The sequence below is a fragment of the Psittacula echo genome (genome assembly GCF_963264785.1).
Source record: "Psittacula echo genome assembly, chromosome: 2".
Lineage (NCBI taxonomy): Eukaryota > Metazoa > Chordata > Aves > Psittaciformes > Psittacidae > Psittacula > Psittacula echo.
Window position 1 is genome coordinate 122,520,841 of NC_137737.1, and position 15,571 is coordinate 122,536,411.

General features: G+C 43.0%; 1 protein-coding gene across 3 annotated transcripts in view; it reads left to right on the plus strand.

Moving 5' to 3' along the window:
- Positions 1-3,850, plus strand: part of RAB2A (RAB2A, member RAS oncogene family) — a 45,971-nt gene extending 42,121 nt beyond the window's left edge. For 2 of the 3 annotated variants that reach the window (XM_080611286.1, XM_080611287.1), the window contains one exon: positions 1,587-3,850. In XM_080611286.1, the coding sequence (XP_080467412.1) occupies positions 1,587-1,682 (96 nt within the window). In that variant the 3' untranslated portion in view covers positions 1,683-3,850. The remainder of the gene's footprint in view (positions 1-1,586) is intronic. The other variant, XR_013956287.1, reaches the window with a different exon arrangement.
- The last annotated feature ends 11,721 nt before the right edge of the window (positions 3,851-15,571 follow it).

Below are 15,571 nucleotides of genomic sequence, written 5' to 3' on the forward strand. Positions count from 1 at the left end.
TCTGCATGTCCCTAAATGTTGTTCCTGAGGTGCTTAGTGAAACCACATGTGAAAATCTACACCGCCACTCTTTGCTCTGTATCTGTTCTGTGAATAGGTGCATTCTCTATCAGGGACTAAGTCCAACGCTTCTGTTAAGCATTATAGTCCTTGCAGAATTGTTCAAAGAGTAGTTGAGGGAGTTGGCAGGACTTAAATAGCTTCACCTCTTCCTGCTTAATATATTGCAACAGCAGAAAACTTAAACTATTAAAAGTATTGCTCTATGACTTCAGAGAGGAATTAATGAGTAACTTCAGTAGCAGGCAGACTATTTGCATTAGGAAACTTGTAGCTATGTTTTGAACAATAATCCTTCAAAGACACTAACTTTGACTGGAAAATGTGTATGTATATGTGGTGTTTTGGTGAAACATTTTTTAAATTCAGTTCAGCAATGAAAACTTCAACATTTCCTTTAATGTTTTGCCTAAAGAAAATGCACTCAGTAGTGGAATATAAATTGGACAGCAATCAGAGAGTCTGAAAAAGCATGCTCATTGTATCTGTCGAGTTTCATATAGTAGCTGACTGCTTTACTGTGCCTTATGGAGCTTTGATTGCAATATGCTGTCAAGAGCCAACAGTCCGTGCTACTGACTTGGCTTTATGCCAGGTCTGGCTCCTTGATTCCTCAAGAAGTTGCTATCAGCCCAGAGGGGGCAAAACCAATGAGCCATAGGGCATGCTTTTTATTAAAGAGGAGTCAAAGAGCGAAAAGAAACCACATCAGCTGCTGTCAATACTGAGCTAGTGCCAGAAACCCGAAGGCTACCACTGTTGCAGAACAACTGCCAAGCGCTATAAATCTGAGATTTACTGTGACGCAAAGTTTCCTTAAGAGCTTAATTCCTGAAGCTACTGTATTACTTTTCTCAAAGTGCTGTATTTTTAGGTAAAATCCACTTGAGGGAGTGAGGGTTAAGATAGAAGTGTGATTTTGATGAATGAAAGAGCTACGCTGTGTGTGGGTTCTTGGCAAGTAGCCATGTCTTTCGGGATCATAGAAATTATTGATGACACAGAACACTCGTATGCCCTTAGCCTCTACAGCTGATTCAACACAGAAAGAAATGCTGTCTAGAGAGGAAAATTTTTATATTAACCTATTAAACTAATGGAGGTTTGGTGAGAGGGGAGAGGTTACACATTCCTAGCGAACGCTGTGTGTTTTTAAAGCCTTATTCCAAGTAGTATTCAAAGACAGTTTTGGCTCTGTGTTTTTGTGTTTGGAGTTTAAGCTACGGAATTTAACACAAAATCTAAATGAGAAGGAAAGCATCTTCCTTTATATTCAATTGCTAAGCACATGTTGCTAAAAAAAAATATATAAACTTTGCTGTATTTACTGCATACATTTAGTTGTGGCTGTCCCATTCCTGGCAGTGTTCAAGGCAAGGCTGGATGGGGCTTTGAGCAACCTGGTCTAGTGGAAGGTGCCCCTGCCTATGGCAGGGGGATCCCTTCCAACCCAAACCATGCTGTGAAGCTTTTCAAGTATATTAGTGTTCTGAAATAACTACACTGTGTGTTATACCTCATTTCAGGCAAACGGCATAAAAATTGGCCCTCAACATGCTGCTACCAATGCAACGCTTGCAGGCAATCAGGGAGGACAACAAGCTGGAGGAGGCTGCTGTTGAGCCCATTTTTACTTTCTAGCTGCCTGGATGGGGCCTACTAACTTGTTTGTTCACCCTTCCCTCCCCCCACCCCACTCGCCTCCACTTCAGTTCAACTGAGACATGAAACTTGTAAGTTGGTTTCCTGTTGCAGAAGACTTTATCCTTCAAATTCTTGTATAACTTTGAATAAATGGTTAATGTTCACTTAAAGACAGATTTTGGAGATTGTATTCATATCTATTTACATTTGATTTCTAGGTCAATTGATGTGATTATTTTTGTTAAATGTTGTCTTGTGCCCTTGACTACGAACTGAATTGTATTAAACACTACAAAGTCATCTGAGTATTTTAATCAGTTTGTGTAGTTAGGTTTCCCACCTCCTGCGGTTACCTAATGTTTAATATTGTAGAGCTGTCCTCAAGTTTTTTGTCAATTTTCAAGGCTATAAAGAGAAGCGGAAGGACTCTTTTAATTCTGTATTTATCACTTTCTGTATATATAGTTTAATAACCTGCTTGGGTGTACTTGCCAAGCTAGAATTCTTTAATGCATTTGCATAAATTCTATACTACTTAGAGCTTGAAAACTACAGAAGCATCAATAGAAATTGCTTGGACGCTAAATTTTAAGCCTTTTTGACATTGTTAGCATGTTCATCCCCCCCCCTTCATTATGCTGAAGTCCAAGGAAATGCTTAATGTATATTACTAGAGGCTACATACGTGCTATCTATTTTAATGCCAAATGTTTGCTGTTTGTCCACAATTTCCACAGCACCTCTTCAGAAATGGATTAGCTGTTTGCCTTAACAAATACTATAGGTAAAAACAGAGTATGAATGAAAAGTGGAGGAACAGTTGATAAATTTAAAATGGCACGTTATTAAAAAAAAAAGGTTAATCTTTTCTTAATGTTTTTTTTCTTGTTACCACTTAATTTCTAGGTATATTTTTCATGAAGGACAGTTTTTTCAACCTAAATGTACAGTGGTTGTGTAAAGTTTTCTTTTAGTGGCAACTTGTAATCCTAAGTATATGGTAAGCATCTTGTCTATTGTGAAGAGGGTGTGAAAATAAAATCTGCCAGTTTGGAAATCTTGCTGAAAATCAAACTTAGAAATGCTTTGGTACTTATTATGGTGGTGGTTGGGGGCAGGGGTATGTTTTGCCTCACATGAAAGCATTGCAACAGTGCAGAACAAAATCCTGTATTTAAGTGTTTATTTGTTAAAGTACAGAATATTCATGTCACTTTTCCTACAAATGAGGAAATGACTGAGTTTGCATCTTGTCTTACCTAAATAAATTGCAGCTAAAAGGGTGGCACTAATGCTAAACCATGGTTTATGTATCGGGGGGGAAAAAAGGGGACAGGATGGGCAAGAAATGACTGCAAAACTTTTGTCGTACTGGGCCAATACTGACTGCAAGCCGACCCTGGCGGACATGGATCCTCATGTCATCCATTCTTTGTCAGAACTTTAATGCCGAAAGTGAATAAACTTCAGCCTGGCAAGTGTTAACATAGCAGTGGTTCTGAGATTAAATCAAGTCTAAATATCATGTGGAACCTTTTGTATGTATCTGCGGGAAGGGACAACCAATAAGGATTTATTGCTGACTTGAGCTCTTTCCTACGCATTTAGGAGCATTGTAAGCAATGCAATGTAATTGTTCTCAACTATTTAAACCTTACTCCTTTTATGTACTTTCAATTGTTAACTGTTTATTATATGAAGTTTGCATTTATAAAACACTGTTTGATTTTAAGTATGAAAACTGTGTTGCATGACAGTAAAACCATGTGACTGAACTGCATCAATGCTGGGGGAAAACTGGCTTGTAGTACCTAGATCTTCACAAGAACGAGTACTTGCTTGAATTAACTGCTCAAAGAGTTTTTGCAACTGGCATTCTTGCAGAACTGTCGCTTGAGACGAGATGGGAGAAAGCCATTGAGCAGCCTCAGCTCCATTACAAATGGAAGGAAATTTCTCTTAGCTATAAAATTGCCCTCCGTAAGGGAGTAGAGGAGGGGAATTTGTACATTGTCCTGAGAAGAACATCCTGTTTTAAGTGGTGATGATTTACAAAGCTAAAGCTTCTGACAGCCACTCAACTTCTGAAAGCATGGAAGATGTGTAGACTTGACCAAGAATCTAGGACTATTGTAGCAGACCCATCAGTGCTCTCTTCTTGGGGGTGGGGGGCTGGGGGGAGTGGGTGAGGAGCAGGGGGAATGTGCTGTGACTTACTACAGCCACATGTGCATATTGATTCTGGTCCTGCTGGTTGGTCCTGGGTTACATGCCAGTCTTATACTGCATGTTGTGTTAAGAAACTGGGTACTCTCAAAGAGGAGCTAGAACAAAACTGAAGTTCCCTTACATTCTGGCTGGCTTTTTGCCTCAAGCTTTGCACATACATAGTCCTTTTGTTGCCAGCTAGAAATCTGTGGGGGGTTTTGAGACCCCCCCCGATGCTATTTTATCCTATTAGAATTTGAAAATTGCATAGCACAGAACCTAGCCAGGAGGGCTTATTTCTAGAGCATGTGCTTTGCAAGGTTGTGCTTTCACAAGTTTTGGTTTTACTTGTACATGAGTGACTGATAACTTGCTGAGCTTTCATGTTTGAATTCCAGTTGGCTTTTATTGGTTGTATTTCCATAACCAAAGAATTAAAATGCTTAATTGTTCCCCAGCAATTTGTACAACTGTTAAATGTAATAATGTAAAACTCCTGATACTGGAAAAATTGTACCAAGATGCAGTGTCCCTGTACTCCCAGTTAAGCAAATGGTATAAACCATAGTTAACTTACAGAAAAGTAAATCTGGAGTCACAAATTCTCTAACCATGACCTAAGACTTGTGTCTCTTATTTCTACTTAATATTAGAAGCTCTGAGAATTCTGGCAGTCATTTAAGAAAGATTAACATTCCCCTTCAGTCTTGTACCTGTGTGTTTCTGTTGGCTTCAGTCATTCTGATTTATTCTTGTACAAGATCTGGCTCTGCAGTGACTTAAGGTAAATGACTTCCAAAACACTTACTGATAAGCTGAAATAACAGGAGACTGGCTGAAGCCCTGGCAGGCAGCAAGTGCCCTGTTCCAGAGAGGTCTTGTCCCCATGTTACACTTTATTGTAACACTTGGTTCACTGTGGTGTTGACTAGTTGAAGAGCCTTCAACTGCAATAGCTATATATTGGTGGGTTAGAAGGGCAGAGATTAGTTTTAGGCTAAATGGCAAACATTTAAGTTGGGAAAGGTATTTCTGCTTTAAGAGTTTACCTGTGACTGGTAGAGCACTAAATCTGTTCTTGTGAAGAAAGGAAAAAAACTCTTATCAGGCTTGAGGTTACAGTTAAACTGAATCTGAGTGAAAAAAGGTGCATTAATACAACTTGGAAATATCAAAAGAATTATACTGGACATTAAAAGTTTGTTTCTTAAAGTAATCATTCTAAGTCAAGAGTCCCTGAACATGCCTACATTTTTCTCAGAATTGTTACCAGTAGAGTATTGCTTTTGTAAATGCTGATGCCCGAGATGGTGATTCCTCTTGATGGACTGTTCTTTTGACACTACTGATGGTCATGCAGCTTTCTTAGGTGTTTTATTTGGTGTTTTGTTGGGTTGGTTTTTTTTTTGGGGGGGGAGGAGAGGGGTTTAGTTGTTTGGGTTTTCTATTTTTTTTTTTTTTTTTCCTCCTAAATCAAGTTTCTCTTGTATATTATCTCCTTTTTGTCCAGTCTATTCTGGTATTCTTTCATTCAAACTGAATCTGGTGAGCAAAGTGCTGCTCTCCATCTCTATTGTTCCACATCCTTTACACCTACACGTCAGGGAGTTTGCCCAGCATGGGCATTTGCTTTGGGGATGGAAAGATGGGGCACAGGGAGAGAGGGATGTACTGTGCCCCATCCCTGGAGGTTTTTAAGGACAGTCTGGATGGGGCTTTGAGCAGCCTGGTCTAGTCAGAGGTGTCCCCGCTCATGGCAGCGGAGTTGGAACTAGACGATCTTCCAAACTATGCTATGATTTTGCTGCATGATACAAAATCATGAGGGAGGTATTGCCTGGGTTCTATTACTTGTTACACATGTGGTGGATATTGTTTTGCATGTGTGGGGGGATATAATTTGCCTATTCCTCTTCTGCTATTGCATGGGAGGAGATAGGGGAGAAGAAGGAAGACTAACAGGCTTTATTTGGCTATCTTAAGAAATTTGTTTGCTGGTATCGTACATAAGCTTTGTATATACTTAACACTCCTCCCCCTGGAATCTCTGAGTTTTCTTCTGCCACATTGCTGCAGTGTAACTTTAGCAGGACGCAGTGGTGATTTATTTTAATGCAGTACTGAAATCTCCATTTGTAAATAATCCTGACTGCTGCTGTGTAAGGAGCTGATGAAATGTCTTTACTGGGTCTGCTGCATATGAAAGAAACCACAACATTAGGCAATAAAAACTACTAACAGAATGTTACGAAACCAAGACCATGACAAAAAAGCAGCATGTTGTGGATCTATCATTTTTATTCTTGGGACAGATTTTATTATTTTTGGAACTATTACAAGACATGTTAAATATTGTGGATGATAAGAGGAAACAGACTCTTGGCAAACATGAAAAACCAATTACAGCATATTACCCTATTCCCCTTCCAATAAAGGAGGGGCAAAGCTAAAAGTTTATTCTTTGCTTCTTAGCAGCTTGGGGGGGGGGGGGGGGGGGAGGGAAGTGTTCCTGCTAGAGGATTGGCTTGAAGACAGAGGTTGCTGCTGTAGCAGCCATACCGTGGGCAATCCAAGCTGGAGAAGACAAAAACAGCGTGTGCTGCAGCCAGTTCTACCCCAGCTTAAAAAACGTTTTGGCAGGGGAGTGGTGATTAAAGAAATATTCTATACTATCAGGTATATTCTGTTCAGAATATTCTGTTCACTTAACTGTTCACTTAAAAATAAACCTTTTAACATTGTGTTTCATTGCAACCTTCAGAACTGCAAATCTCGCTGTTGTGGAGATAAGTATTTCCAAAAACTTGTTTTGACCACTAAACTGGAATGTGCATCTGATACTCGGACACAGGATTTAGCTGCTACATCGTGTGGCTCTATGTGATGTAGAGGTGAAATGAGGCATAGGGAAAATCTGCTCAAAAGTTCATGTAGAATCCAGCCCACTACACTGTGCATCTGTTTGAATTCCTGTTCCAAATTACACTTCTAAAATTGGCTGTGGCAACATGAGCGTAGATGAATCAATGCATAAGCGTGTTTTGGGGTTCTTTTCCCCCCACAGCATAGTTCTGATTTTTAAAATTCTTTTTCTGAAGAGTCAGAGGTATAAATGTTTATATTAGGCAGAATCTTGGTGGTGGTCAGGACTGTGGTACGTTTGGTGTGAATTATAGCAGGATCTAATTAGCCTTTCGTACTTAAGTGAAGCCCAGTACCATGTATTGAACTAACTGGAAACTGATAATTTACTTTTCCTAGACTTAGACATAAAAAAGTGGGAGGCAGGAAAATCCATGAGAGGACAGCTCAAAGAGACTAAGGTATGATTCTAACACTTGTCATTATAAATTTGTCCAAGTTAAAATAGTCAAGCAGAGGTCACGTTTTCAGATTATAGCTTGTGAAAGCATTTTCAGATGCGGAAAATGTCTGCAATAATGTTACTTACAAGACAGTTTTACGTAAGAAGGGTGCTCAGGAGGACAACCCATGGGGTTGCTTGTGGTCGCCCATGAAGATGATGCAGGGAGAGGCTGTCAGTTTAACAAGCAGGACACAGCAGCTGAGCACCACCACCGGGGCAGCTGCTGCTGCTGCACGAGGACCCAAGCACTGGGTGGCTCTGATGGAGGAACCTTTGAATTTGAGCACCCTGTTCCTGTTGGTAACGTGAAGACCAGAGTTGAGGCAGTGTCCAGAATCTGAGGACAGGTACGAGTGGTTTGTAGGAGCGGAGATGGGAAGACAAACAGCAGCAGAGGGCATGGGGAAATTCAACTTACCAAGTGCTGGCTTAAAAAATACATGAATCCACATACGACCCATATCTGGGATTATTGTGTACAAATGTCTCAAATGTAGTTGGAAGCAGATTTTTCTCTTTCTTCTACCACATTTTAATTTGTGAGGATGCCAGGACTTCACTTATGGGTTGCTGGTTAGGTTCATGTCAAAAGTGCTTAGGATGGAGAATATGGGAACAAAAAAAGAGTCTGTGTTTCTGGTGGCCTTCAGTGTCAGTCCAGCCACCTCTGAGCAAAGCGTGACCCACTCACCTGAGGTCTCAGATCGCTCACGAATGTCTGTGGGCCATCAGTGGGGTAAAGAAATCCAGTGGGCAGGCTGTGTGGATTCTCTGTTTGGTGCTGGTCAACCCTCATCTCCCAAGCTAAACATTCCTGCACAGAAACTAAAATGCTTGTGGTGTCTTCCACAGCTATTGCTGTGAAGCAGAAATGAAATCTGTGAAGTAAAGTACGTGTGATACTGTAATCCTGTCCAATGGCTTTCTATAAAGCCATGTAACTTCAGAGGCAAGGGCACCCCTACCACTAAAGAAAGTCACAGCACTGACCACTGTGCATCATAAACTAATACTTTGGTATTGTCTCTGGATTCCAATCCAAGTTCAGTTGTATTTTCTTTCCAGTTTTCAGAGCTCTGTGTCTTGTTTCTTCAATGTTTCTTCACATTTTCTGTACTTTGCTTCTCTTCCTTTTCGTTACTTCTCCCACCTTTTCCTTTCCTCCTTGGTGTTTTGGGAGTGGGTGACTGTTTAGGGGGAATGATTCAAGAAAAGGAGCAGCATATTTACAATCCTTGTTCTTCTGAAAGACCTTTATTACTGGTAAAAAAGAGTAACTTCAGTTTGTCTGCTCTGGAGGAAGTGATGTTTGCTTGTAACACTGCTGCTGCATGAACTTAACATAGCTGGTTATAGACCCACCCGTTTACCTCTGTTGAGGAGCTGGGAGGAGCATAGGAGCCATGAGGATGCTTACCCAGCTGTGCCTCATGGACACGTACCACAACGCTGGATAACCACAGCTGGTGGTAGGAACCCCCAGGTGCAAAGCATTTGGTAAGGCTGTTCCTCCATACTGACAGGCCAGCATGGGGGCCACAACATCCCCTCTCCTAGGTCACCCACTAGCAGTGGACGGCTTCAGTACAATCACAGGAGAAAAACACAGTTGCCTATTAACAATGTTTTTGGCCAAGCACCATCTGAGTGGTGGGGTTTTGTTTCTTTATCGGCTTTATTTTGAAGGTGCACGTAATTTCATTCCATCCTATTATCTTTCCAGTTTAATTCTACTGCTATGAAAGGCAAAAAGCAGTTTTCCTTCAATGCCAGATGAGCTCTTAAGTTCTAAAGTCGTTGAGTTACTAACCACTGTTGCTAACCAAAAGTAAAAGGGATTTGTTCAGGTTTGCAATAGAGGAAAAGCTGCTCCTGAAACCACTGCTTCATGAGCCAAGCAGTGAGCTTGCTTCCTGCAGGAAGGAGGAGACGAGTCTCCCATTATCTGGGTGCTGGGAGCCAGTCGGTTAGAGCCGTCTCCTTTTCCTGCTCCCCAAGGACAGACGGAGGCGTCTCTTTGAGGTAGACAGAGCAGCAATGTGCATGCTCCCCAGGCTTATCAACCACTATCAGCTGGGATCTGCTGTTTGCTCCAGACTCCACCTTCGCTTGGAAAGTGCTTGCAATTCCATGAGGTAATTCTTCCTCCTAGCGCTGTGGCTTGTTACCACGACCATGTGCTTGTACCGTAAGGCAGGACTGAAAAAAGCCTTCCCCTATATCCATGTGCCAGAACTTCCTCTTTCTTCACCCTCGCCTGCGCCGAGCCACCGCCGGTTGTGAGGTAAAACCTGCCCGGCTGGCACCGAGCCCCCTGCGGCTGCTGTAAATCCGCGTTATTCTGATTTAGTTCGGATTGATTAGGAACAGGTCCTGGCTAACGTACCATAAACACCTATTAAACCGAAATAAATACGCCTACAGGGGACTGAAGTTAAACTGGTGCAGCTCTGCCTGCGCGGGGCAACCGGCAGCGGGCCGCGCACGCCGCGGCCCTGACCGAGCGTAGCCTCCACGACGCCGTACGCCGGGCCGCGCCGCGCTGGCCAGTGACAGGAGCGGTCCGGGGCAGCTCCGCTCCGAGCTGCGCCGCCGAGGGGCGGGAGGGAGGCGGGCGGGCGGCGGAACCCATTGGCCGGTGGCCGCGCCCAATCACCGCTGCCGGGCTCTCCTTCCCCTGACGGCGACTGCCCGGCCGCGGTGACGTGCGCGGAGTGGGCTGGAAGGGCGCGGTCACGGCTGGGGAGGCCGGGGGTTCCCTCGGGGGGGCCGTGCTGTGCCGGTGGCTCCCTGCAGCCCTGTGGGGATTGCCCCGGGAGCCGGGCCCGCCGCTTGAGCGCGGTCGTAGCCACGGCAACCGCTGTCCCGTGAGGTCGGCGGGACGGCGGTGCTGGGCCCGCCCGAGGAGGCGGCTGTCATCGGCTGCTCCCCCTTCCCCCTGCCCGCGTGGTGTCGCAGCCCCGGACGCGTCTTCGAGCACCGTCGGGGGTCCGGGGTTGGCGGTGGCGGCTGCTGGGAGCTGGGCTGAGGGGAGCCGGGTGCTGGGGTCCGTCCCCATGTCGGCCCAAATTACCGCCGTGTGCTCGGCGTCAGGCAGAAGCGGCCGACCCAGTGGCTTGAGGAAACGGGTCCTACTCACAGCGGCCCGTCCTGAGGTGACCGCGGTTCCAGGGCCCAGGCCACCAAAGGAGGTTAAACCTTCAAAGGAGAGGTTTGGGAAGGGGCAGGAAGGCAGGCCAGCACTTTGCATGCGGATTCCCTCCCCAGCGTTACAATAGCCGTGGCAGCTGTTGGTGTATTTCAGCCAGGCCACCTATCCAGGACATCCGGGGACCGCCCTTCACGTTGTGTTTGCCGCGCCAGCAGCTGTGAGCTTTCTGCCTTCACTAGACGGGTGTGGAGGCGCACTGTTGTGTGAGTGCAGGGAGATGGGGGTGAGTGAAGTTGCCCCTGTGACATGAGGCTCTGGTGGTCACCCAAGGGCAGCTCAGCCTCCTTCCTCCACCCCGAACCTGCTAGAGCCCATCCCAGAGCCCCTCCTCTGACCCAGCTCCACCTGAAGCATCGCTGACCTGTATGTACCTACCCTGTTCTGTGACTGCCTATTTACACTGAAGACCCAATGTAGACATTATGCTTGGAAAAATCAAATTTGGGGGTTTTAACATAACTGCATTTTATTATTTATAATGCTATCTCCAAAATAATTTCAACTCCTTACGTTATAAAGTTATCGCAGTGGAGGAAGACCCCTTTTAGATTTTGTAAACACAGCACTGCACCAGCTACTAAGAAGAGGAAAAATAACTGTTACAGCTGAACCCAGGACAGTTTGGCAAAATGAAGGTGAAAAAAAGAAGCAGTGGAGGTAAATATTTTGATCTTTAAGTGGTTAAGGAATTAAACTTTTATGTCTGTAAAGTTTTTCACGTCAGCAACAAGTAAATATTTTTACTGTCGCCTGTTTTACTTACGAATGCAGAAAGTATCTATTTGATTTATACCCCTGTACATGCCTTCTGTACTAATACCGGCTTCACTTTTAGTATAAACTAGGTTGGCATCATCTAAAGAAAAAACAACATAGAGCAATTGCAAATTTCCCATAAAATCAACTTCACTTAATGAAAAATCTTCCATGGATGATTCTATACTAAATGTGATGCTTATACAGTAAATTTTCATCTTACAAAAATGAAATAATGTTTTCTTTTTGCTCTAAGTCTTAATGAAGTGCTTGAAAGTTGACATTGGGCATAGTTGGAATTTGCCTGGATGACAACTTCAGTTTCCCTTTGCTTTTTGGACAGATAGAGCACACCACAGGCATGCCTGGACATTCTGAGCAGCTCATCATTGAGGAGGCAGATAACTAAACTGTAAGCTCAAAGTGAAACCATTTCAATGCTCGGGGATGAACACCTCTTCTCCTTTTTCACCCTCCTGACGTCCCTAGTTTAGGTGGGTTTAAATAAATGGAGAAACACAGTGTGTGCAATGCATACTTTTGGGTGCACACTAATGCTATGTATACGTTGAAATGCTGTTTAATAGAAAAACAAGCAGCATCTGAAAAGCACATAAGCCTAATTGATTCCAGGCACAACTGGCCTGGATTTTGTTTCCTCTTATTCCAACTTTCTGACCTTGTAAAAATTATCTTGATTGTGTTATACTAAAACAAGGCCATGATCTTGCAAAAACTACCATGTGTGCTAGTGCTGAGCAGTACCCAGTGAAGCACAGTGCGTGGAACAAATGTCAACAGCGTTAGGCCCCAAGTTCGTTTGTTTGTTTTCCTTTGCTTATATCTAATCATGGTGAAGCAATAGTCTCACTTCTGCTAAAAGCTGAATCTGGGGTTTCATTGTTAAAGGAGGTGAAAAACGTGTAGTAAAACTTGCAATTTGAAGTGAATCATCATAGGTTTTAAGTTCTTACAGTAGTTTAAGCTGCTGGGATTTTATGGCATTTAGGCAAGGGGGAAAAACAGTGAGGGTTTAAAAATATACATTGCCTTTAATTTTTCCAGTACTTTAGCGTGTGTGTGTGTCTCTGTGTGTGTCTGTGTGTGTGTGTAGTGGTATCTTTGTTTTTCAGAAGATTGTTTCTAGGGATTGGTAGGAAAGCTGAAGGACTTACTGGCTTTGATGATAACCCTCACGATACCGTTGTGCCTTTGTATAAACATGTAAAAAAAAAAAAAGACCTAGGACAGCCTCAAGTGTTGGATATGATGCTGGTTTGGGCACTGGAGAACTTGTGAGTATAATTATATTTTCTGCTTGACAGAAATCCAAGGCCCAAATACAGTGACCCTTTTATTGCAATAACTGCTGCTTCTGCTCCTTCTAATTGGGAATCTGCAGCTTGCTGGCTTTAAATCTCTGTGAAGAGCTGTGAAAGAAAAATGTCTCTCCAGCATGGTGAACTGAACAGATGATCCCTCTATTTCGCCAAAGGCTCTCCTTTTGGTTTTGTTTTCCAGGATCAAGAATAAACTATGCATTTTTGCCTTTGTCAGCAAGGCTCCCATGGAGCAATCTTCATAAGCACTGATAGCAAGGAGGCTTATAAAAAGCAGCTCCAGGTGGAAGTGGGTCTTTTCCTGCTCCTCCTTCCATCCTGCTGCAATTCCCATTCATCCAGGCCCAGAGAACTGCTTGTCTTTCAGACCGAGCTGCACATATAAGAGAGTTGTGGTCACTTGAACCAGGTATTAGACTTTACTTATGTTGATTCACTGATGTTCTAGGGAGTTTCCTTGCGTAGTCAATCAACTTTACAGTGGTCATTCAACAGCAACTGTAACTTAAAAAAATAAAGCCTGTCTCTAAAGAAAACGAGCAGCTTTGATGCATCTTTAAACTTGGTTTCGAAGAAGTTGGTGTTAATACAGCTGCCACCGTGTTGAGGCCTTTTAGCTCCCCTGTCAGCATTTCTTATTTCCCTACAGAATGCAGAGTGAATGTGGTGTGGTATATTATTTATTACATAAAAAACCTGACAGCATGTGTGGTGTTCTGTCTCAAAAGTCATGTTGGAAACCTACTACACCACAGATTAAACAGTGAATATTAGTGCTAACGCTGCATCTGTTGTCTTTATCTTCTAGCAACTGTTTTACAACTTTTCTGTTAAGTTGCAGACAAACCCTGCCGCCTTAGAAGCTGTGATATGATCTGTGCTCTCAGTGCAAAAAATACAGCACGTTCTGGCTTGTGTTTTTTAAGAGAGAAAACAATTGGCTAATTGTTTAAAAGTTGTGTGTTCAGTGCAGCACTACTGAAGTGAGCAGCCTAAGAAGTATGACCCATGGCGTTAGGGATGCAGCGCACATCCCCTCCCTCCTCTGCAACCAGGGGGTGAGGACAGCAGGTCTTCCTGCCTGAACTGAACTAAGCGAGTTCTGTTCCTCTGCCAAGAATGTACAAGTAAGTACAGTGATTGTGTAAGTTACTTGTAATACTCAAAGTATAAACAAACTTGTGCATAGGAAAGGTGAGTTTCTGGCAGGTATTCCACAGGAGTTCCCTCAGCACTGCAGAGCTGAGGTGTTCATCTTTAAGGATAGGACAAATTTTAGTTACCTACACAAGACAGGAGCAGAAAAGGTGCAGAGTGGAGTGATACAAAATGAGGGGTCAGCTGCTGCTGGTGGTGGTGCTTTTAACACTGGCCTGTGGCTCTAGGTTTACTTATTCACAACTGGCACTCAGTGGTATTCAACACCTCTACTTTCAAATCAATACATGCCAACAACAAATACTTGTCAGCATGAATGACAAGTATGCAGCGTCTCGGGGAATCAGATCCAACATGTCTGCTCTGAATATATACACATGAAGTGCGGTGTTCCTCAATTTCTGAGTTACTACTATCAGAGTACCTTTTGCTAAATTAATTTTTAAATTCAGTATTTGTAAGGTTCAGTTCCTAGTGCATTGTTTTAAGTACTTGGATGAGCAAACTCTACTTAGCCAGGCAGTTGTGTCTTTACTTGCAGTGAAGTACTGCACAAGGGATACATGTTTGGCTGGATTATGAGAAACGGTAAAGACCATACAAGTAAGTTTAAGTACTTACATACTTGCTGAATGTGTCTCACACTTTTTGAATGTCCCAGGCTTCACAATAATTAATGCAGGCTGCAGTGGGAGTGTGTTCTCTTTTTCTGCTGTATTATGCTGTTTCCATAACAGAGTATTGATTCATACTCAGAGTTGTGGCCCATCTCTTAAAGTGTTCTGTGCCAGTGAAATCCAGACCACAGCTGACAACTTCGCTACTCTGTCGCAGCAGAAGTCTTCCATGAGCTTTAAGCTTAACTGTGTATGAGGCTGTTTTCTTAGGGGTGGATCTGAAATAGTGGAAGGAGCAATTTATTTTATTCTCTCTATAAGCATACAGTGATTTAATGTTTGTCCCTCTGTCCTTCTGAAACCAAATTTTCCACACATGCCCTTTTGGAAAAGTAAGAACATGCAAAAATTAAAACAATAACCAGTTTCTTGGAGAAATCAAGGTAGATGGTTGAGGGAGTTTGTAGAGAATCACTAACAAAACAGCAATGAACAATGTAATGCTTTTGTAAAATGCAATGCTCTCTTAGGATTTATCAATAGGTGGCATATGTAAGTCATAGAGAAAGATGTGAGGATGACTCCAGTAAGTGCCAGTGAGGCCTCAACTGCAGCATTGCCTTTGGTTTCATATTCTGTGCTGAAGAATTAAGTACAGGACAAGGCAAGATAAAATAAGACATGTAAAATATAAAAGGAAATGGTAAAGGGAGGGAGGATGTTGAATTTTTAGAGGGGAATTGCATAAATTTTCCAATGTGTAAAAGGTTAGGGAGATTCGATCAACTTTTTGAATGCTGGGGGGAAGATGAGATCTGTACAGAGGGAAAATGTCTCAGATCAGCTGTTAGGAGGGTGGGAGGATGATTTAAGTTGGGTATTAGGAGAGGAGGGGGAGATGCAACAGCAATAACTTTTAAATCATTACAGTGAAATACCAGAACAAGCTACTTAGGAAGTTTGGGTATCTGCTTCATGGAGGGTTTCTAAGAACAGGTTAGACAAACATCTGTTGGGGATTGTCTGGGGCTACTTTATCCCATCTGCGTGTGGCTGGGGGGGACCAGATGGTCTCTTTAGATCCCTCTCAGTCCTCTTCCTAGAAGTTTACCAAGCAGGGAGGGGAGTGGACCTGAGTTTAATGAGAAAGCTGTATCATCCTATTAGTTGATCCTCCTTCAGAGTAGAAAAAGAATCTGAGAAACCACAT